We start from the raw sequence: 23,953 nt of genomic DNA, 5'->3' as shown, positions 1-23,953 counted from the left end.
ATACATTACATTTCTAAACAATACTTAAACAAGAGGAGAAATATATATCACAAAATTGACCTTAAATTGTATCAATAAATGAAAATCCATTCCAAAACTATCTATACCATAATTCCCTTTTTACCTTTAAAAAGACATTGGTTGTGATCATTAACCATTTATAACCAAGTCCATTTAAATGAAAACAAACATTTATAAACAATATTTGGGAATTGGGGCGTCGTTCTTTCCAAACTACTTCCTGCTGACAGGGGGCACTGTCATGGGGGATCGTGAGAAGACACAGAAATCCTGGTTGTAGTCTGCGAGGCTGCTTTGTTCAGCTATTTTGAATGTAGGATCACCTGGTCCTCTGTTTCAGGGGGTCTGGCTTGATCAAACCACACAAGTCTGGAAGGAATCCACAGCTTTTTATTTTCTGTGGAAACAAAAATAGAAATCCTTTTCCCCAGTAACTTGTCCTTAAACTTAAATGTTGGAGTCAAAGCATTTTTAAAATATATAAATTTAATTAATCCAGCAGCATTTCCTTTATCAGTTGTTGTTATTTTCTCAGCAGTCAAACAATGTAGAGACAACACAATAGCATACAGTAACCAGATTCTCTCTGAGCTTTTCATCTTTACGTGGCTTTATTATTACTCCATTTCTTTTACTTTTTATTCTTTTATTTTTTGACATAGGGTTTCACTGTGTAACTCTTATCTGTCCTGGAATTTACTCTGCATTCCAGGTTTACTTTGCAAATCACAAGAGATCTGCTTGCCTCTCTCTCCCAATTGCTGGGATTAAAGGTGTGTGCCACCACACCCAGTTCCTCTTTGTCTATTTAAAACCATTTTTTTTTCATGTCTACGTATATTTTAAAACACACTGTAAACCTTTAGAGGATTTTCTTAATATGAATCTGTCTTTACTGTAAATTTTTATCTTTATCTGGCCACAAGTCTTTATCTGTTAAACAACAACATTGTTAAAATGAAAGTCTTTGTTGTTTCTGCAGAGGTTTATAAAAGTTGGCGGCTGCTATTTTACCGCCAGCACTGAAAGCTGCGCTCACTGCCTTGGTCTGCATGCTGCCGGCTTGAAGATGTGGTCACTGCCATTGCCATCTCTCATACACACCAATAAATTGTTAGCAGAGTTTCTTAAAAGATGTGTGGTTTTTTGTTCCTTATGATGAGTCAGGAACCTTCCCTTAAAGGAGTCCTGCGAATATCTGCTTGTCTCTCGCAAAACAGAGTCCAACCGAGAAAAATGCTGTTACCAAGAAACCTTGCTTATCTCTGTTCTTTTGTTTCTAAAACCCTTTTTTAAGCTTTTGTTAAATTTTAAGTGAAAGTTCTTATTAACCACGTGGGCGCCATTTGTAACGTGTACGGGTTTTTCCGCCTGCTGCCCGGTATTGTCCTGCTACCACGCCAATGCTGTTGGCCCTGTTACTTGTTTCTTATCGGCTAGCTCTGTCTTAATTATTAACCCATTTCTGCTGATCTATGTTTTTCTCTTACCGGGGAGCCGGCGCATACTGCTTTCTCCAGACTCTCCATCTTGGCTCCTCCTTACTACTTCCTATTTCCTCCTTGTCTCCTAGTCCCTCCTATCTTCCTTTCCTATTGGCCAACAGTGCTTTATTATTAACCAGTATGAGAAACATACAGAATGACCTCTCCCATCAGAGGCTGTTTATGTGTGTAAATAAGATGTGGATTTCATCTCTCCTGATACCTATACTCAGATGGAATGACTCAAGTCCATACCGTTGTTTTAGAAGACGGAGTAACTCACGACTAAGGCTGTGATTTTATAGAATATAGAGTAGCCCAGAGCAGGCCTACTCTCTTCTCACCCAACCTAGCCATAGGCGATTCAGGCAAGCCACGCCCTTCCCAGAGTGTGGCCCCTTTAGTCACCAGGCCTCAGTACCTGGCTCCTTCTGCCCAACCGAGTCACAACCCAAGACTTCTCAGAGCCTCGGACTTGAATGTGAGCACCTGGGAGTGGTGATGTGGAGGGAGAGGGCTTCCTAGTGCAACCGAGCAAACCTAAGTAAACCTCCACCGTTGACGGCCACGTGCCTTTAAAAGCTATTCATTCTGAGGACCAGAGAGGTGGCTTAGTGGCAGAGTACTTGCTGCTCTCAGAGAGAACACGGGTTCAGTTCCCAGCACCCGCACAGTGGTTCAACGTCCATCTGTCACTTCTGTCTCAGAGGTTCCAGTGCTCTGCTCACCCCCCACGGCCCACACACAGGCATGCATGTGGTACATGGACTCGATGCAGGCAAAGCAGCCACACACATTAAATAAGTAAATAAACAATTAGTACTGACTGGTCGTCACCCAGCTGACAGAATGCAGCATGCCTCTCTCCCTGCTGGCTTGCTTGGATGATGTCTCTGCTGTGCATGTGTGTTCTGATGCACGCCTCTCTCTTCTTGGCTTGCTTGGATGATGTCTCTGCTGTGCATGTGTGTTCTGATGCACGCCTCTCTCCCTGCTGGCTTGCTTGGATGATGTCTCTGCTGTGCATGTGTGTTCTGATGCACGCCTCTCTCCCTGCTGGCTTGCTTGGATGACGTCTCTGCTGTGCATGTGCTCTGATGCACGCCTCTCTCCCTGCTGGCTTGCTTGGATGATGTCTCTGCTGTGCATGTGTTCTGATGCACGCCTCTCTCCCTGCTGGCTTGCTTGGATGATGTCTCTGCTGTGCATGTGTTCTGATGCACGCCTCTCTCCCTGCTGGCTTGCTTGGATGACGTCTCTGCTGTGCATGTGTGTTCTGATGCACGCCTCTCTCTTCTTGGCTTGCTTGGATGACGTCTCTGCTGTGCATGTGCTCTGATGAGCATTTCTTTTCAGGGCCTTGACTGCCACTAGTGTCACAAGCACTCTGTTCTCCCTCGGGCCCATGTGGGTACCCTGCAAGTGACTAAAACTGTAGAGGGGCTTGGCACCCCTGCCTTCATCTTAGAATATCTGTCCCCTCGGTTACCTTACCCTTCGGAGACGAATATTTCTGCTCGGTTGTTTATATAGACAAACTGTCACTTAGGGAACGTTTGTCTGGAGCCAAGAGTTCAAGGCTAACCTGTCTGGAAAGTTCCCAATCTCTACCACTGAAGGTGAAATGGGCGGATCTAAGACTCTGCCAGGATGATGGAGCCATCGCCATCTTCGAATCTCTGGTTCCAGGACACTGGAGAGGCACCGAGAGACCCGCTGAAGGGGGTCTCTGCCCCTTGCTTGAGGGGGAGGGACTTGAAACTGGCACGGAGAGAGACCACCCTTGCTCCACGTTTGCCCTCCTCCTGTTTCTCGTCGTCTCGTGCCGCAGCTGAGTCCTTTCTTCCTTTCTCCAACAGCTTGTTCTCCGTCCACGGTGCCTCTTTTGAAATGTCAGATAAGCAGGCTCAGGTTTGGTAGCAACAGTGCAGGACACCGGCGAAGGCTCAATAACAGGTAGTTTGATGGAAGACATCCCCAGAAATGCCAGGCTGGCAGGCTAGCCGGGAGGAAGCAGTCACCATGGACATGCCAGCTACAGAGGATGAGAACTCTCTGCAGTTGGAACCCAGTGTGACTGAGGACAGATATAGTCCTGCAGATGCAGGTGTGGCCATGTGGTGGGGGGGGCAGTCATGGTCAATGGGCCTCAAGCTGGTGTAGCACCAAGACCCCAGCCCACTTCCTTTCCTACACACCTGGTCAAAGTGTCCCCAGTACTCACAGAAGGCAAAGGGCAGGTCCCAAGGTTAAACTGACTGGTGTGTGGGGGGCTAAGTACCCTGATACTTAGTGCTGCGCTGTGCACCTTCACGTGCTGAATCTAGAGATGGACGGACTCTGCTGGGGTGTGCACCCTCAGGTGCTGACCCCAGAGATGGACTCTCAAGTGGTGGTCCAGGGAGATGAACAGTCTCTGGTTCTGATGGTTATTCCACAGAGGACCTGCCAGTAGATATGCTCTGGACAAGTGGGATCAGGTTTCCAGACTCCAAGGGGAACCAGAAGCTGATTTCATTGGGTTTTGTGTGTGTGTGTGTGTGTGTGTGTGTGTGTGTGTGTGTGTAACTGAAGGCTAAGAAAGGTTCACAATGCACAGGAGGAGAATCTTTGGGGTAATAAAAATATACTCTGCTTTCATGAAGCTTTTAAATAATTCCAGACACTTGCACGGTTTGCTATGTGACATTTGTTCTTAGGGTGCATTCCCCCTCCCTTCAAAGATCAGACGCTGTGTGAGAACTTGGTACAGCTCCCTTCCTCCTTGGGATGTGGCGTCGTATCTGGATGACTTCCACAGGGAGGTAACTGACCTCCAGTGTTAGACTGGAGGATCCATACAAGCCCAGGAGTTTGATGACACTTTGGAAGGAACAGCAGACAACACCATGTTCTCTTCTACGACTTGCAAGCTTGCTCCCCAACTGCCTCGTGGCATTGCAGGACGTGTCCTCCAGGACACGTGTGGAAGTCAACTACCTTCCTTCCCCAACCTCTCACTCACATGTGGCAGTGTCCACCGGGGCTAGACCAGGCTTCCCACCAGGGCCTGCTTCTACTCAGGTAGGACAAGTAGACTGTAACGGTTGTGGAAGTCACTCTCTGTGTGGCTAATGCTCATCCTGTGTCATCTCTGTGAACTCGGTGTGCATTATCCTCGTCCTCAACCATTGCGAACCTCAGAAACATTGTACGAGTTCACAGATTGATGTGCACTTTATTATCATAATGCTCAGATGGCCACTGAGACTGTCTGGGGACAATGTAGCGGGGCTGTAAGTCAGGAGTAGGCTTAAGCCAGGGCACTTGTACAAAGGCTATCGCCTCTCTGGTTTATAGCTCCCTCATATATCCAATGGCAGCAATAAGTGAACCCCAAATTCCTAGCAATGGAGTCTGTAGGCTCTAACAAGGAAACCAACAGCATGGTAAACTGTCACGCTCTACCCTTGGCTGATACAAGCTAAAGTGGGTTAACTTCAGGGTGTGGTCATGGTCTGGTTACAGACCTACAGGTGAGGAGAGTTGTTATGGTCCCAATGTGGTGAATGCAGGCTTTGCGTCCAAACCATTTATACCCTGTACACAATCTCCCAAGGTGCGCAGGGCTGGCCCTGGCCCAGGGACATCAGAGTCCAAGGACCGATGAAGACACCATCAAGAAGTTTTCGGTGTCTCCCATCCAGGTGGCAGACCACAAAATCACACAGAAACACATGTAAAAGGAAAACCCCACACGAGCAATTAAAACACAGTCACAAGATCTGGCCCCTGGAAAACCTGCGATTAATTCCCATACTCATGCAGGTGAGGGCCCGTCCATCCCCAGGGCTGAATCAATTTCTCATTTCTTTGCCAGGTTGCCTACTTAGTTTTTAGTTTTCACGATTACCTTAACCAGTTTTACAAATAAGGGGTTTTTTTTTTTTTTCTTTTGCCTTGTGAGAACTTGCATTAAAACTTTTGTCTCCTGAACTAATGCTTAAAGAATATTTCAGGTCATCATGAGAACATTTTAGAAGAATGGCCTCTGCATATCTACTGGAACCTGACAAAGTTTGAGGAATCTGGCTGAGGACCAAATCTGTGGAAGAGCTAGACACAGGCTTTGAGAACAGACACTTGCCCTGTGGCCCTGGGAGAAAGAGCAAGCAAGCATGTGAGTGGGTGTGGGGTGTGACAATGTCCCTGGCAGAAGGAACTGCAGGTGTGAACACTCGCGTAGCTATAATAAATGCCTGGTGCAGAGTAAGGTATAAAGGAAATGATTTCATAGTTGTAGACACAGGGAAGCTCTGTGCAGAGTCTGTCCTCTGGAAAAAGCAGGTGCACTCTGCAACGGGTTCCTCTGTCTGTAAAACTGTCAGACAGCAAGACATCAAGGATGGCAGGGCTAAGCCTGGAGCAGGCCACATGCAGGCTGTGTTAATTTGCTAGGACTGCTAGCAAAGTAGCATAGCTAGGTGGCTTCAACAGAAGACGCCCTTGTCTTCTGGAGACCAAGAAGCCAAGGACCAAAGTATAGACGAGCTTGACTCCTTCCATGGGGCACTAGGGCACATCCACCCAGTGCCACCCATCCAGCTTCTGGTAGATTGCCTGCAGTGTTTGGCATGCCTGTATGATCTCTGCTTCATATTCACATGACCACACTGTATGTCTCACTCTCTAAGCCCAGATCCTCTCCCCTTTATCAGGACAAGCATCTCAGTGGACCAGGGCTTACCCTAATGACATCATCTTAATTTGATTACTTCTACAAAGATGAAACTCTGGTTAGATCCTGTTTTAAGGCACTTGGGGGAGGAGTCAGTATTACAACCATTTGGAGGGTAGGAAAGACATGAGTCAATATATATTAGCAGCCATAATTTGAATGACCCCTAAGTTCATGTCAGAAGTAATCCCCATTTTCGATGGCATTGAGAGATGGGTCATTATGAGAAACTATTGAGTCCTACAGAAAGTTAGTGTCCTAGAAAGAGGCTTGGGGTTGTTAATACACCCATGTCTCCTGCCAGGCAAAGATGGAGTTGTCCCTTTCCATCAACTCTGCCATGGCAGAACCCAGCAAAAAAGCTCCATCTTGGAAGCAAAGAACAGACTTTACCAGATGCCAGATGTTTCATTTTGAGCTCCTCTGTTTCCACAACTATGACAAAAAAAAAAAAATTCTTATAAATTATCTGGTATCAGGCATTTATTCTAGCTACACAAATAAACACAGACAATGCTTCATATACCTAGCGTAGGAGCTTGAACTCTAAATTCTGGCCACTTTCCACAGCAATTCTTGGTGTGAAATAGACCGGATTACATGTAGTATAATCCCGATGGGAGCCCCGCTAGTGCGATTTCTCTTGTTGGCATTCTTAATTATCGGTAATTGTATATTTGCTTATCATCATGTGTCCTGTGGGACTCTGGGTCCCCTAAGAGGTAGGAGGCTGGGTGCTTCATAAGTTCGCTGTTGTACCAGTCTCCTGTCTATGTGAAAGATACCCGAGACACACAGCTCACATGCGTGGCGTGGCTGTTTTTCTCTGGGCTGGACCCTTGAAACAGAGCAGCTGTGGTTATCTGCATAAGACCCCCACAAGAGCCAGCCTATTGACACTCCCTCGTGGAGGGATACGGGAGATAAGTAAGACTCACGAGGTCCCTCCTCTCCCAGAGATCCCAATTACCACTCCAGAAGAGATAAATGATTGACTTGGGTGACGCTGGCCGAGTCACCCAGGCTCCTGATAGAAAACCAATAAACGCTCTGCTCTACCAAGATGGACTTCCTCAGGTCCAGCAGCTCCCGAGGTCTGCAGTCCATGGTCACTTGGCCTGTGGTAACAAAGTGCGTCACAGCAGGAGCATGACGCAGAGGACACTTGATAAAGTCATGACGGTATGGAACAGCGAGAAACCGGAGGAGGTCAGAGTCCCAGCACCCTCTCTGTGGGCACACCCTCAGTGACCTTACTTCCTTGCACTAGGTCCCACCTCCTAAAGACCCTGACACCTCCCAAAGCCTGGGCACTGAGACTTTCACACAGGGACCTCTGGCAGGAACATTCAAGATCCAGACTATAGCAGTGCAAGAGAATCGAGCACATTGTAGTCCCATGGAAATGAACGCAAATGGGATACTGTAGGGCTCGGGCATCTAAGACACGGGGCCGCCTACAGGACTAGAGCTGGGAGGTCTGCAGGAAGTAAGTGCCAGGGGGGGGATAAATAAAACACTGATTGGCCAGCAGCCAAGCCGGGAGCATAGGCCGGGCTACCAGACCAGGAGAAGGCTAGGGAGAGGGAGGCGTAGAGGAGCCACCAAGAGACGCCATGCAGAGGCAGAAGGAGTAACATGCTGGGTAAGCCAAGAGCACGTGGAAATACTTAGATTAAGAGGAATGGGTTAATGATTAAGAGAGAGCCAGCCAGTAAGAAGCTTCGGCCATCGGCCAGACAGTTTACAAATTAATGTCTTTGTGTGTTTATTTGGGACTAATCGGCTGCAGGGCCAGACAGAACAGAAACTTCCATCTACAAGTTCAAGGGCAAAGGGAGTGGAGGGGTTTGTAAGACAGATGGGCCAAAGGTGTAAACACAACATGGCCCAAGCCAGCCCCGGCCTCAGGCAGCTGCAGAGCCAATTAGCAGGGATCATGAGGCCCCAATCCAGCTTGATCTCCACAAGTGGTTGGCAAAGGGGCTTTCCCACAGGTACTGGCCTTCATTTCCTATTCACAGCAGACGATGGGAAGAACTCCAGGTCTTCTGTGCACCCCCAAGAAGGGCTTGAGACTGAGAGGAAGCAGACTTGGGCAAGCAGGTGGAAACTAATGCGTGTGCCTGGATACAGCTCCATTGTCTTGCAGGAAGAGGCTGCACAGGCTCTGAATTTCTCAAGGGTGCATTTGCCAGTTTTCCTCCAGATGCCACTCCAAGTTGCCTCGCGGTGTGTGTAGGACACCCTGCCCCCTCTGGAGGCAGCTGAGTGCCAGCTGAGTGTTTCCAAGTCCCGCCCACTGCTGTGTCTGGGAAGAGAGAGGAGTACTATTGTGTAAGATGGGGCCCCGTTGTCTCAGCTGTGAGGTGAGACTCAACACATCTCTGTTTCACGAGCCTCATGCTGCTCTCAGAACAGAGGTCCAGCCACTGACATTTTCTCTGCAGACACCCGAATAACCACTGTCCTCTGCTCTGTGCGTCCAGATGTTCAACTTCTTTCTCATCACCTCTTAGGCGGTTTCTTATCCACTGTACAGCGGGGGTTGAAATTGTGACAGGCCTGGGAGGCTTGGGGGGAGTTCTGAAGAAACACTCACGCCCCTCTTCGGCTGCAGGACTACTGAAACGATGGGCTCCCGGGAATGAGACTCCCCCAGGAATCTGATGCTGGAAGAGAGAGGCTAACCCTGGGCCACTCGGAAGGGGAATTTTCTTCTCCTGAAAAGAGATTTGGAACTTGTCAGCGAACCTTTCAGGAGAGTGAAGCCAAAGCAAGGATGGGTCAGCTATGGGAGGGACCATGCCTTGACTGGGCTGTTTAGATATGCACGATTCGGGCCCTCTGCTTACACCTAAACCTCATGGCACGGTCTGGAGGACAGACTTGAGGTGGGGGCATTTCAGTGGGATAAAACACCTCCCTACCCCTCTTCCCAGTGTGGCCGTGTTGCATAAATTACATTTTGCTTCTTAACTATTAGTTTAGCTTTTTTAATTGGCTTATTAAAAATGGGTGTGATGAGGAGGGTTCCCTTCTGTATATGTTTCTCTTATTGGTTGATTGATAAAACACTGATTGGCCAGGCAGGAAGATAGGCAGGGTTACCAGATGAGGAGAATTCTGGAAAGCGTAGGCAGACAGGAGTCGTGATGTGAGCCCGGAAAGAGAGGACAGACACATCAGGCATTCTCTGGTAAGCCAAGACCACATGGAAGTACATAGGTGGAGGTAGGCAGGCCTCCATTACCCACCACCCCGCAGGCCTCCCTGGGGTTTGCTGCTTACAAGATTTAATTGAGGTTCACGGCTGACATTTCAAAACTGCTCTGGAACTGCATTTTTTATTTATGACAGTAGGTTTAACTTTTGTAATTTTTTTCTTTTTCTTTTTTTTTTTTTGAAAGTTTTTGTGGCTTCATTTTTATTATTTTAGCATCCACATAGTCATATGTGTTTAGATTCAAAAGGGCACCGTATTCCCTCCTGTTTAATTTAATTTTCCCCCTCTCCCCCCAGGTTTTCTTCTCAATGCCGCGTCCCTTCCCACTCTTGTGACCTGCATGAACACTCGCCAGACACGATAGCATAGTTACACGCATGCGCTCAGAATGTCTGGGAGTGTGCGCACAAAATCAAGCCAGACAAAAATCCCATCAAGGAGGGAGGAGGGCTGATGAAGTCCCTCCTCTGTATTGAGGAGATATTGCCGGCTGGTGGCTGTTGGGAAAGGGAGAATAACTTCTGCATTTTTAAAATCATAACTTTGACACAGGGCATTTTTTTTTCAAGGCAGGATTTTTCTGTGTAGCTTTGTAGACCTGGCTGGCCTCAAATCCACAGAGATCTGCCCGCCTCTGCCTCCCATGTGCTGGGATTAAAGGCGTTTTTTCTAACTATTTTGAAATGTTGCTTCTCCGTTAGGATGTACTAATTCACATCTGGGAGCTGCTCTTACTTGTGATCAAGTCTTGTATCAATTACCATGGAAATGGGCCAATATAATGGTACTCTGCATCCAGCATCTTCTGTCCAATAAGGAGCACTGAATTCACAAGTGGTTTCTACCAAGGTGCGCGCGAGAGAGAGACTGGAACAGGTTGTGTGGTGCTGAGACAGAGACAAACACTTAGGGTTTAAACGTGGCTGACCTGCCTGCCTACTGCTCTGGGACAAAGCCCAGCTCTTCCCAGATCCACCACCAGAGTGTGTGCAGCTGGTGGTACCTTAGAACCATCTTTGGAAACACACTATGCTTAGCAAGGACCACATCTGTGGGAGCGTTTGGGAATACCTTCATGGAAACTGGGGTAGGGAGATTGGGGCGTGCTAGCTCTTGGGCATCTCTATAAAACTACATAACATCCCTGATTTCCCTTGTGTAACTTAGCTCTGATACCCACTCAAAAGGGGATCCATGAGCACTCAGGTGTCCCCTGTCCCACCATGCCTGACCTGTGCAGCAACTGTAAAAGGCAGCGGGAGCTACAATGACGGTTCAGTGGTTAAGAGCTCTTGCTACTTTTGCAATGGACCAGAGTTCAATTCCCAGAACCCCTGCTGGGTTGCTCAGAATGGCCACAACTCCAGTTCTCGGAGATCTGATGCCCTCTCTGGCCTCAATAGTCACCGTGACACTTGGACACACACACACATACACACCACACACACACCACACACACACCACACACACACACTCATGCACACACGTGCACACACACACACCACACACACATACCACACACACCACACACACACACCACACACACACACACATACCACACACACACATACCACACACACACCACACACACCACACACACACACCACACACACACATACCACACCATACACACACACACACCACACACACACCACACACAGACACCACACACATACCACACACACACACACCGCACACACCACACCACACATGCACACACCACACACACACACCACACACACACACACCACACACACACACAATTACTGGTGCATGTGAGAACATGGGCGCATCTCAAAGCTCTCAAAGATGCCCTCCGTGAGGAGCAAAACACATTCAAGTATCAGCTCCTTTTCCAAAAGTTCTAGAACAAAGTAGAAATAGAGATCGTCACGTATGCCATAACATTGATGGTGAACGAACCACCATGGACCCTTCTAGCCAAGGGGATCTTGACCCCGACATATCCACAGGGCGTGCATTCTCCAGAACTCACTGCCAAGTTTTTAACTACAGATCCTGTCCTTCAGTTCGCCCATGCATCGTGCCAACCTAACACACAGCAGGGTGGCCACCTGGCTGTTCCCACGGCGGCTTCTTAGCCGTGAAGGAAAGAAAACACCTTTACTTCTTATCTCCAGGCCAAAGTACAGCGAGCAGCTCACAGGTGCTTTGCAAACAGTGTGGATAATTTCTGAACAAGCCTGGCTGGGAACAAAGTCATCAGTGTGGCCGTGTCCCTCCGCACCTCCTGCGCCCTTCCTATCTCTTTCCGGGTTCCCTGGGGCGGAGGACTGCCAGAGGACTGCCGGTGCTCCCCACCCTACCCCAAGTGACCAAGGCATGTGTCTTCACAAGTACTTCCTTTCATTGAACAGCAAGTCCTAGGACACCCACCCGCGGGGTCTGCTGGAAGCAACAGAGTGGCTTGTGTCTGGAGGGACTGTGATGAGGATGGCACAGCAAGGACTCCCTTCTTCCCCGGTCTTATTTAGACACAGTGTCTACAGTGTCTAACCCTGTGGACTCAGGAGGAACCACAGAGCCCTTCCTTTCTCATCCCCCGTGGCTCTTTCTTTCCCTTGAATTTCTCTTTTTAGTAGATCCGCTCCTGGGGTTCAGGGCACTCATTCAGCCCTCTCTCTCCTGACCTGTCCTGGCCTGGCAATTCTTCAACAGAGTCCAAAAGATAAAACGTGTTTGTAGGAGGTCACGGCCAAGCCTTTGATCACTATACATCCCGCTTACCACCTGAACAGGATTGGAGCCAAAGGGGGACGTGGTCCAGGAGGAGGCTCTGAGCCCAGGATCCCAGGGTGGTGCTCTCTGACTCACGGCACCCTGGGAGGCCTCCGCCTCTGGCCCCGCCCTCCAGGGATACCCTCATCTATGCAGTCCAGGCTGCTGGGCTTCTAGTCTGCTCACCTTCCCAGGTACACTTGGGAAGGGCCACCTTTTTGAGACCTGCCCCTGCTGGCCTCATCCCTGTGGTGCATACGCGTGTCGTACATACCTGCTGCCAACTGTGCAGATGCTGCTCTGCTGGATCTTCGGCCTTCTGCTGGCCACCGTCAGAGGTGAGCTCGCTGTCACCGTCCCTCTAGAGAAAAGGTGATGGCAGGAGCTTGATGTCGTGGAGATCTGTAGGCACGTCATAGGTGCGTAATGTTAAGAACAGTGTGACTCGATCTCACGAGCAGCTCCCCGGCTGCTTTACTGCAGGCGAACGTGTCTTGAATTTGTCTGATAAGGGCGCTTATTAAATATGCTGTTGCAGGGTTGCCGTAGGACCCTCAAAGTCAGGGAGAAGCCTGTGGAAGTGTATGTTGCCAGATGCATCCACACCCCAGACATCTCTTATAGGCACAGAAGTTTGGGTATCTAACCAGATGACCAGTCTGGCTGGCCACAATCCACCCTGAGAAACCCTCCTGTGACAAATGACACTATGCCTGTCCTGTTTGGGGCTCTTTCTGTACCAGGTAAAGAGGTTTGCTATGAACGTCTTGGCTGCTTTTCCAATGAGAAGCCATGGGCAGGGATGATTCAGCGGCCTTTGAAGATATTGCCTTGGTCCCCAGAGGACATTGATACCCGCTTTCTTCTGTTCACGAATGAAAATCCAAACAACTACCAAGTAAGTGTGGGCATGGAATATCTGGGTTGGATGACAGAGTCAGTTTGGACCACATACCGGGGCCCTTGGGTATCTGGCTAGGGCATAATTAACACTTTGGAACTGTCCTCCTTATGTGGGAGCTCTTGGCTCTAAGGATCATAATCCCTGAGTATGTGAGAAAAAATCTAGAAGTACAAACTCTTACACATTAGTGCATAAAGTCTCCAGGTTCACCCTAGAAACCTATCCCAAGAAGAAACCCAACAGTGACATTTATGGAGAAGGTATAACCCAACAACATCCTCCATCGCCTTCTCAAAGGCAATGGAGCAGTAATGTATACAAAGCAAAAAGCCACAGGCAGGAAAGGAGAGAGTTCAATTAATCACAAAGGATTTGAGGTCCCTGGAGCAACTTTCAGGACAGGCCTGTCCCAGGTAATCAGGTGACCAGAGAGCTTTTCAGTGATGACTTGGTATGAGTTCAAGTAGCTCAAACACTGGTCCCTGGTATTTGGGTCTGCCTCTGGGTGCCTGGGGTCACCTGCTCTGGGACTTAGTTCCTCCAGCCTGGAAGCTGTGTAGACACGGTGGCCATTACTGCCTTACTGTCCTACCCTCCTGGCATTTGCTTGCAGAAGGGTCCTAGGCAAGGCTTTTGGGCACGTGGAAGTCGACTCTAAAGAATCTGTCTCCCCAGAGCCAGAGCTCAGGCTTATGGCTTCTGAGTGTTTTCTACCTTCCCCGTGCCGGGAATCTATTTAGCTACCAGAGGAAGAAGCCTAAAGGCCCTTCTCGGGATAATATTTCCAAATTGATAAAAATAAAATTAAATGGACTGCAAAGGAAATCAATTAGATTGAAAACAGTCATCAGAATATGAAAAAATTGAAAATATGAAGCATTGATTTAATTTACTATTTTATCATCCCAATAAAGATTGATTTAAAAACAATTTTAACTAAGCAGTAATGAGTATAAACGACACTCAGAGGCATTTACAACAGCTGCCTACCACGTGGCATGAAAACATCTGTGACTTTGACAACTGAGTCATGACTATTGCTAACTCCACTATAGTTTCCTGCCTGAATCACGCTTAACAGATACTAGATTTGGGCTCAAGGTTCAGGAAACAGGAAGTCAGTGAGCTTGTTCCTTCTAGATTCACAGGACTCGGTTTCATGGTTCTGGTCCTGGGGTCTCAACTCACTGTCCTGTCTGTCACCAGCCTGCAGGGCAGGGCCAGCATCCAAACTCATCTTGTCTAATTAAAAACCAGGTGATCTCTGCCACTGACCCGGACACCATCACGGCTTCCAACTTCCAACTGGACCGCAGGACGCGATTCATCATCCACGGCTTCATAGACAAGGGGGAGGACAGCTGGCTGCTGGACATGTGCAAGGTGGCAACCGGTCCCCCTCACCCAAACCCACCAGGGCAGGAAATGTTCCTGGAGGAGAAGGATTCTTCCTCAAAACCCATTAAGAAATGCCCGCTTCCCAGGCCTCCTTTTCCATGTTATCCCAAGGTTGCTAGCCAGCAAGACTCAGACGTGGGGACGCCATACACTGCCTGATATTTTGTCTCCGACTCGTGTGTAGCATTAAATGGAACAAACGCCATTGCCCTCTTAAGCTCCAGCAGCTCGCAGAGTGCCCTATGGCGACGGAGTTTGTTCTGTATGTGTGCTGGGGGCCACCGGGGTTTGGAGCCTGTGAAATATGCGAGTGTGCAAGGGGAACAACATGCATTGTGAGGGTGACAGCCTTTTTTCTCTGACCAGGTAGTTTCTTTGGGCCCGGCTGTGAGCCCTGTGAGACTAAGAAGTCTTCCGCTCAGGCCTCAGTTTCCATATCTGTTAAGTAAGATGAGCAAACCCAGGTCCCAGTGCTACCCTCGCAGTCAGCTGTGACAGGCAGGGAGGAAGCCGAGTTCTTTGCGGAGGTGGATTCCTGTCTCTGGGTTACCACCTGGCTTGTTTATGAACCTGGCTCTCTCTATTCTTTCCCCTAGAGAATGTTCCAGGTGGAGAGAGTGAACTGCATTTGCGTGGATTGGAGGCGTGGGGCCAAGACAGAATACACCCAAGCCGCCTACAACACCCGGGTTGTGGGTGCTGAGATTGCTTACTTAGTACAAGCACTGTCGGTAAGGGCCCCTGGGGCCAGGTCTGGGGCAGAGTTAGAGAGGGGCGGGGCTAAATCAAGGTGGGGCTAAGGGGGCGGGGCTAGAGAGGGGCCGGAGAAGGGCCACCTTGTACACAGAGGTTGCTGAGGATCTAGGGCAGGGCTGGGGTTGCAGGTCAAGCAAACCCAGTTCTCAAGCCCCTCCTGAGGTGAAGCAACGACCTTCCTCCCGCTGACTGTCCACAATGCCCTAGCTGTCGGCCTGGGAACCTCAGTTTCCCCATTTGACATAAGGCTGTCCTTGCAGGCTGCTCTGGGAACTGAGACGCCCCCAGCTCTCTCTGTGGAAAGCTTTGGGGCTTCATCCTCTACATGGGAAAGCCGAGGGGTGGGGACTTAGGCTTGGCTCCCTTTCTTCCCTACTGTAAGTTCCAGAAGGTCCAAGCTCCCCTCTCACTGCACCCAGGGAAGAGGCCTCCATGGCGACACCAGGTGGCGGCACCAGCCAGAGAGGTGGCCTGCAGTTAGTGCGGTGGCCACTGGCCAGCACTGTTGCTGCATGCAAGAGCATGGAGCCTTCCCCAAGGGCACCGCAACCTGCAGTATGGCCTGGCCAAGCAGTCCAGGGCCAGCGGAGGGCTCATTCCCCTCAAGAGCCCAGTCCTTTGGCAAAGGCCAGCCTCTGCTCCCCCTCGTTCCCACGTGGATCTCAGGGACCTAAGGCTTCTTCTTTCCACAGACAGAGCTAGCGTACAGCCCAGAGAACGTGCACCTCATCGGCCACAGTCTGGGAGCACACGTGGCCGGGGAAGCAGGCCGGAGGCTGGAGGGCCACCTGGGCAGGATCACAGGTAGGAGTCCTGAGAGCCAGTCTTGGGTCCAGGGAAGTGAGCAGGGCGAGCCTCCGCCAGCGCATGTCCCACATCCTTCTACTTTCCTGATTTTAGGTGATACCCTAACTCAAAAAGAATTGTCCTTCTTCTTAATGCCTAGTAGAAAAATCTACAGTCATAGATTAAAAACATATGTTTGTAAAACAACAAAAATATAACCAGGTTCAGGTTCATGAAACCTAACTTCGGGGACATTACTGCTGCAGCATGGCCAAGTGATCTTTGTGTGTGTGTGTGTGTGTGTGTGTGTGTGTGTGTGTGTGTGTGTGTGTGTGTTTGTGTGTGTGTGCCATGTGATATGATTTTTTTTAATGTTATCAGTTCCACTTACTCCTTGAAGGTTTTGTTCTCAGTCAGGTGCAGCCAGTAAGAGACTTGTCACTTAGGAAATGCTGGTTGACTGAAGGAAATATTAGTCAGATTCCTTCTGTGCTGTGAAACTTGCCCGGCTCAGGGCACTGGATTGACGGATAGGGAGAGTATTTTACAATCCCGTAGACATCTTCAGTTTGCAGGGCCCTGCCTGTTACATCTTTCCATGGGATTTTCATAATAAACCTGAAAGAGGGGTGGCCTATTCTCACTCTCTGGATGGGTGCAGACACTTGAATAGACATTGTACCTTTTAATCTCGACCTCTCTCTCTGAAAATGGTGGGCACAGCCCGTGCTTCAGGAAACCCACAGACCCATCGAGAATGTAGGGAACTAAGTAGACAATAAAGTAAATAAATTCACCTCAGCCTGGGGTTTGACACTTGGAGCTTGTCTTCCGTGGGGTAAGATCATTCTACCTCCTTCAGGGCTGGACCCCGCAGAGCCCTGTTTCCAAGGCCTGCCCGAGGAAGTTCGACTGGACCCGTCAGACGCCATGTTTGTAGACGCTATTCACACAGACAGTGCCGCCATTGTTCCCTACCTAGGTGAGTCCTCCCCCTCCCCCAACTCCTCGTGACCAGTGGTGACTGACGGATGGCATGTGTCCTGGTGATACCCTCCTCCCTCCTGACACACAACAGCTGCAGAGGGAACATTCAACATGGTTAACTGAGGTCCCAATCAGTAGCAAGGATACCAGACCGGCCACAATGATTACCCAGGACAATGCTGTTGCCATGGGGCCTGTGACCCCAGGCTGAACCAAAAACTCTTCTAGAGCCCAGGGAGGCGATGGCTCATCCATCCTGGAATCTCTATCTAAATCCAAAGGAATACATGTTTTCACTTGACCTGACTGAAAAGTATCGTGGTAAATAAGGATCAGGATAAACAAATAGGCCGAATAGATGTTTATTCAGGGAGAAATAACTTACAACCTAGACAGATGAACACCAGGAAATTCAACCCGATCCTCTCCTGTCCAAGTCACGTCAGAAAGAGAGCGCCTTTCCTGGCCCCCTCCGACCTCCTTCCACAGGTCACTCCGCCCATGGCTCCACCCCCCAATGGGCGTGGTCAGTGCCACAGAACTATCTCACTACAGAAAAGTTTTTAGATTATTTTTTTTATTTAGAAAAAGTAAGTTGCCAAAACTTCAGCTACAGTTTGTGCTGTTGCAACTACAATCCTTTTGTTCAGTTGTTCTAAAATCAGCGTTCTGTTTTTTTTTTTTCAGTACTTTGCATCAGGTAACCACTCAAGGAGCCTGCCCATGCAGGGTGTGTTTTAACAATAATGACAACGGTGATGACAGACATAGCATTTAGTCAATGCTTGAGGTGTGCCGCATGGCACGTAATAGTTTATTACGTATGAAACACCCTAACAGGTAAATTGCCACCACCTCGCAGCTGGGAAGATTTACTGAGGCTGAATTAATTCAGCAAGACCATGAGGCGAGGCTGGTCAGAGGAACCAGAGTTTGATCGCAGGTCTGTGCACCTCAAAATCAAAAGCTGCTGCCCAAAGAACCTCTGTGGCGGCCTCCCTACAGTAACACAGTCTGGAGGACTGGAGAGGTAGTTCAGTTCTAGAGACTCTCTGTCACATGCTCAGCGTATCACAGATTTTGGAAACTACAGTGGGGGGTGGGCTTGCTTGGTAGCCAAAAGCAAACACTGCACGGGCAGAAGACCTGATTCTGATTCCGGTGCCCGTGCTGGATAGCTCCCAATGGTCTACAACTCTACCTTTAGGAAGTAGCTGCCCCTGGCTTCTGAGGGCACCTGCATTGGGAGATATGCTCACACTCAAGACACTCAACACACACATAATTAGCAAAGATTTAAATGAGTAATGTAATACACATGCTACCAGATTCACGCCAACTGGTTCCTTGTGGCCTTGGGCTTACCAAAACTGTCCAGGGCCTCTCCAAGGGAGGCAGATAGAGGCACATATACCAATAGATTCATGCACACTCACCATGGCTCTTCCTCTCTTCACCTGGCCTCCCGTGTTGGTCCTGCCCCCTTTCCCTTCCAAACGCCCACCTGAGCTCTCTCTCACAAAGAGAGTTGATGTGGCAAAGGAGAACCCTGCCAAGGCGCGCGCTCCGGTTTGAGTGCGCTGAGCACCTCACTGAGGCCTCTTGTGACTTTGGGATCCTTCTTGATTCTGCTTCCAATGTTGCAGGTTTTGGGATGAGCCAAAAGGTCGGCCATCTGGATTTCTTCCCAAACGGGGGAAAGCAAATGCCCGGATGCCAGAAAAACATCCTCTCCACCATCGTGGACATAAACGGAATATGGGAAGGTAGGCTTCCTGGGAGAAGTGAGCCATAAAGCAGAATGTATGCGTGTGACCACCACAGCAGTCATTCTTGATGCCAGTCTTCATGGTTTTGCTCTGAGCCAGGCGCTGGCCACACTGCGAGATATTTGACCTTACTTCATACATGCAGGCACAGGATGCCAGGACAGCTACATATCTTGTTCAAGGGTACCCTACATTTAATCCGGGCTTCTTGCTGGAAGCCTCTGAGCCCATTTCTCAGTTGTCAGAAACCAGGGTAAGACAGTCAAGGTAGCAAACACCCAGCTCTGGCTCTGCCCCGACCCTCATCACGTTCTTAGCTCCTGCTCCTTGAAGAACTGAAGATCCATCACAGTACGTGGAGGTTCTACCCTTCTTGTTATTGGCTGCGTCAGGCAGGAGACTGAGGTAGCTGGCTAGAAGAAGATGCGCTCTGAGGGTTTGCGGCACTCATGGGCAGGGAGGCCTATACTGTGAGTAACAGCACAGCTTCCTGAAGCCTGCGTGTCATTGTGCTCATCTAGAGGGCAGGGCTTACACCCTTGACATTAGGTGACTGACGTGACTGCCACTTGCTCTCTGTCTCCCACATGACACCAGGCTTCCCTGTCCTCTCCTCCAAAAGCTGGAGGTTAGAATCAGTAATCCCTTCATTTGTCATTGTATTTTTTGAACTGGAAGCTCCGTGTGGCTGGGTCTTAGCCAACCCCTGCCCTGTCACCTAAGTACCTGAAGCACATGTTATTGAGTGGTTTCTTGTGGCCTTTATATCTCCCGTGTGCTAAATGTCTGCCAAGTAGTATGGATAAAGGGATACCCAGCACCCAGAGACAAGTAAACAGCTCTGACCTCTTGGCCCCTTACCTAGTAACGCATTGGGGGACTCAATACCCCCCCTAAAAAAGCCTGAATCGTGATAACAGCTGCCCCCTCCTAAAAGTGACGAGCAGGGCACGCACAATAGCAGAGAGCCCAGGTTTAATTAAAGAGGCAATTTAGAGTGAACCAGCCCATGAGCACTGGAGTGTGTTTCTATTGTACGCCACACAAGTCATGCAGGCCCTGGGCACAGGGAACAATTGAGCACACTCTCTCCTCTATTATGGGATCCCTGAGCAGCAATTTTGGATGAAAGAAACAATTAAGCTTAAAGCAGGTTCTGCTGTCTGCAGAGGGGCGTGAGAGTGAGCACTCGGAGCTAGATGGTGGGTGGTGAGCTCAGCAGGGGACTAGGAGCTGAGCCAGCAAAGCTACCCCACCCACAAAGGGGACAGGTCCTTTCTTGATGAGTGACTCCCATGAATGGTCCTATTCGATTCCTCCATGGGATCACCTAAGCTTGGCCCGGCATTAGAGCTACTCAGCGTTAATGCAGCCTTAACAATAACACCAGAGAACAACTGGCCCCCAGGAAAGGCTGTTTCTGGGAATACTGACAAGAAATCAGCCCATGTGTGGTACAAACAAACACAACTGCCGCAGACCTAACAACACCGTCCAGTCATGGTTGGCTGAACCCAAGGCTGTAGAATCCCCAGATAATGAGGACCACCTGTTGACTATCTCTGCCCGTCTTCTCTCTACCTGCATGCCTATATGTGTGCTCTGGTTTTAAAAGTCTTCAAAAGCTTCTTAAAATCAGCTGTCCTATTCTCTCTTCCCATGTATATGCAGTCTTTCTGCCTGTCTGCCTGTCTGTCTGTCTCTCTCCTCTCTCTCTCTCCCCTCTTCCCCCCTCTCTCTCTGCCCCTTGGCTCTGCCCTCCTTCGGTCCTTTCGAATATTCAACAGGCATACTTCTAGAGCTTGCCACTCCTCAGCAGTTGCCTGGCCCCAAGTCCTGAGGAACAGAGGCTGCTCCTTGCTCACTCAGAATGGTTGCCCTTCTGAAGGCGAAGCTCCTTCTCTCACACTCCTGTGGCCTTGGTTTTCTCAGGGACTCAAAACTTTGCAGCTTGCAACCACCTCCGGAGCTACAAGTACTATGCCAGCAGCATCCTCAACCCCGACGGCTTCCTGGGGTATCCCTGCACCTCCTATGAGGAGTTCCAGCAGGTAGGTCCATCCAGGGCCCCAGAGAGAACAGCCTGGTGGCTCTGCTAGTTTTGTTTGTCTCTGTGACACTTAGCATAATAAAAAGATGCCATCGACTCTATGGACATGACCCCGGGGTGGGGGAAATGAAGAGATTTCCAGAGCCCCTTCCTCCAGCATTGGACTAGAGGGGAGACCACATTGCTGGCCACACTGGACATCCCCAGGGTCCCCAGCTTTTAATTATTTTTTATTGTTCAGTGTGTTTATTTGCCTGTATTTACTGTACAAAGAAGCACCAAAAATGAAACATCAAGCAAATGCATCACTATCCATTAATAAGAATAGTTAGTTAGAAGAAAAATGGGAAATTCATTATATGTGAAGACTTACCTTAGAGGCACAATTATTTTATTTATTCATTTATTATTTTATTTTTTTAGCAGAAACAGAGTAAAAAGGAGGTATTTTTGTCGACAAAGTAAATAGGAGGTTTTGCTATGTCTCTCTGTGATCAATAATTTGAGGTTGTCCTCACTGAAAAGATGGAGCTTGCCCTTAGAACTCCCAGCTTTTAATTTAGGGCAACTCCCGGTCTACAAGCAGGTTGAAAGAGGCGCACGAACGTGTCTATTACACCTGTCACTTACACACACCAATCGCTAATGTTCCACACACAAGCAGAGCGTGCATGTTGCTTTGTAGCTCAAGTATGTGAAAGTGAATCAGAGGTCCTTCTGTATTCATCTCCAAGAATAAGACACACCCTCCTATAAAGGGCACTTCAGAAAGTCATCTCCCACACACTAACATCCTAAATGCATGGGCCGCGGTCAAGACTCCATTTACTGCGCTGACTTGACGCTGTCCTTCCTTTGTTCTTTGTCCTTCCTCCCCTTCTTCCCTCCCTCCCCGTCTCCCCTCCCCATCTCCCCTCCCCATCTCCCCTCTCCAGCTCCCCTCCCTCCCCATCTCTCCTCCCTCCCTCCCTCTCCATCTCCCCTCCCCATCTCCCCTCCCCACCTCCCCTCTCCATTTCCCCTCCCCACCTCCCCTCCCTATCTCTCCTCCCTCCCTCTCTCCATCTTCCCCCCCCCACCCCTTTTTTTCTGCATTGCGTTTATCGTCAAGCCTCTTCCCTCCCAGATCATGAGCAGTTCAACACTTTCTTAGCCTTCCAGGACACAGATCATCGTCCTGAGGGTCCCAGACAGTTTGGTAGAATGCCCCACGCTCTGAAACGTTTTGTTTATTTCTGATTTTGTGGTCAACGTAGGGCTCTTCTCAGTGGGTCACAGCCCAGGAACATTCATTTGCTAGCGCTTTCTCTAGTATTTGATAGCTGAATCTGATTACTCAGTAAGGTCATGTGTGCTAGACCTCTGTTATAAAAAATGCTAGCTAGTTCCAAATAACCTTTAAGGGGACTCTGTTTTCAGCAATAAACTCAGCCAAAAACAAAACAAGCAAACAAACAAAACAAAGTTTTTGTTGATGCTCTCCACCTAAATCACTTCTCATATCAAAAGTTGCAAAACTCTCAGGTTTCTAAAATATCTTCATCAAGTAAAAATATATTTAAATTATATTTTGTCAAAACTAACTTCGCCCCTGACATCGTGAGATGTATCAGGGTTAAAAGAACCTCATATGGGATCATCATGGCCCGTGATTATCCTTGCCTGCACTGGAGACTGCAGGGGAATGGGCAGTCACACGGCCTCCAGCATCTGTCTGGCTCTTTGCAAATCTCAAACCACATATTTGGGATAAGGAATAAGGTCAGAGAACAAAGAAAGCGTGTGTCCGATTAGAAAGCCCAGTGAATGAGAGCACCGTCTAAGGAGTACTGGCAGGATCAACCAAGTTAGTCAAATCCTTCGTAGTCAAGGGCAAGTGATTAAGGATGCTTGTTTTTCTCTCATTCTTGTTTTGTTTTGTGTTTTTGAGACAGGGTCTCTCTATTTGCTCTGGCTGTCCTGGAACTCAATATATAGACCAGGCTGGCCTCAAGCTCAGAGATCTTCCTGCCTCTTGCCTCTATAGTGCTGGGATTAAAGGCATGCACCACCATGCCTGACCCAGATCCTCATTTATTGTCTTCCTAATTGACTTTTCCCTAGAGTCATTATCTCACAGTCCTCCTTCCGATTTATTTTACTTTTTCCTATAGGAGTTGTCTCCCAACTGTAAGTTTTTGAGGTACATCTTTGGGAGTTCTGCATGGTCAAGAATGATCATATGTACAATTCTGAGAATGAATGAATGGATCCATGAACGAATGAATGAATGAATGGTCCAGGGATGTATAAGTAAACAAGTGCATGTATGTTTGAGATAGTAGGATGAGTGAGTAACCAAGAAGATGAATGAAAGGTGGGTAAGTAAAAGGATGGGTAGAAATAAAAACGAAAATAGACAGTAGATAAAAGGTAAATCAATAAATCAGTAGATAAATGGTAGGAGGGAAGGAAAGAAGGAACAAAGGAAGTGGTCTGGGGCAAGATCTCCTACTAACAAATGACCTCTCCCCCTAGAATGGCTGCTTCCCTTGTCCAGAAGAAGGGTGTCCCAAGATGGGACACTACGCTGATCAGTTTGCGGGGAGAACCATTGCTGTGGAACAAACCTTTTTCCTGAACACAGGAGATAGTGGTAACTTTACTCGTAAGTTCCTGCTTCCCTTAAAAATCTTTTAAAATTAATTTTAAAAGCACATGAGCTCTGTTAGTGAAGTCCCTTGACATTAAATGACTACAACTTCAACTGCCACCAGCCCATTAGTAAGGGTGGCAGAACAACACACGCCTTGGGGCTCATGTTCACCCCCATTAACCAGTAACTCCTAGGAAAACCAGAGATCAGTGAGCGGCTGAGTCCCATGTCCATCTACTCATGACAGAGAAGATACATGTATTGAGAGCAGCTGAGGCCGTGTGACTGTGATCCACAGAGATGACTACCCTCTGACATCTATCACACACTCTCACACGCAATGCACACAAACACCACGCATGCGCAAGCACACTCTGCTCCATTGTCACAGGTTCCATTGTGCTCAAGTTCTCATCAGAAAACACGGGACGGTAAACATTAATTTGTCATAAATATAATCAAACTAATTGAAAAGCCTTTT

The 23,953-nt window shown here is 48.6% G+C and overlaps 1 protein-coding gene across 1 annotated transcript in view; it reads left to right on the top strand.

The window, feature by feature from the left end:
- The first annotated feature begins 3,527 nt into the window (after nucleotides 1–3,527).
- The window catches only part of LOC127233512 (pancreatic lipase-related protein 2), a 34,562-nt gene continuing 14,136 nt past the window's right edge, over nucleotides 3,528–23,953 (top strand). The window contains exons 1-10 of the mRNA XM_051200017.1: nucleotides 3,528–3,612; nucleotides 12,382–12,525; nucleotides 12,931–13,085; nucleotides 14,349–14,474; nucleotides 15,086–15,220; nucleotides 15,938–16,049; nucleotides 16,894–17,013; nucleotides 18,665–18,784; nucleotides 20,720–20,838; nucleotides 23,355–23,484. Of these exons, the coding sequence (XP_051055974.1) occupies nucleotides 3,528–3,612; nucleotides 12,382–12,525; nucleotides 12,931–13,085; nucleotides 14,349–14,474; nucleotides 15,086–15,220; nucleotides 15,938–16,049; nucleotides 16,894–17,013; nucleotides 18,665–18,784; nucleotides 20,720–20,838; nucleotides 23,355–23,484 (1,246 nt within the window). The remainder of the gene's footprint in view (nucleotides 3,613–12,381; nucleotides 12,526–12,930; nucleotides 13,086–14,348; nucleotides 14,475–15,085; nucleotides 15,221–15,937; nucleotides 16,050–16,893; nucleotides 17,014–18,664; nucleotides 18,785–20,719; nucleotides 20,839–23,354; nucleotides 23,485–23,953) is intronic.

This window comes from Phodopus roborovskii, unplaced genomic scaffold, assembly GCF_943737965.1.
Source record: "Phodopus roborovskii unplaced genomic scaffold, PHOROB, whole genome shotgun sequence".
Taxonomy (NCBI): Eukaryota; Metazoa; Chordata; class Mammalia; order Rodentia; family Cricetidae; genus Phodopus; species Phodopus roborovskii.
The sequence above is the reverse complement of the archived record's forward strand: the minus strand, read 5'-3'. Positions and strand labels throughout refer to the sequence as shown.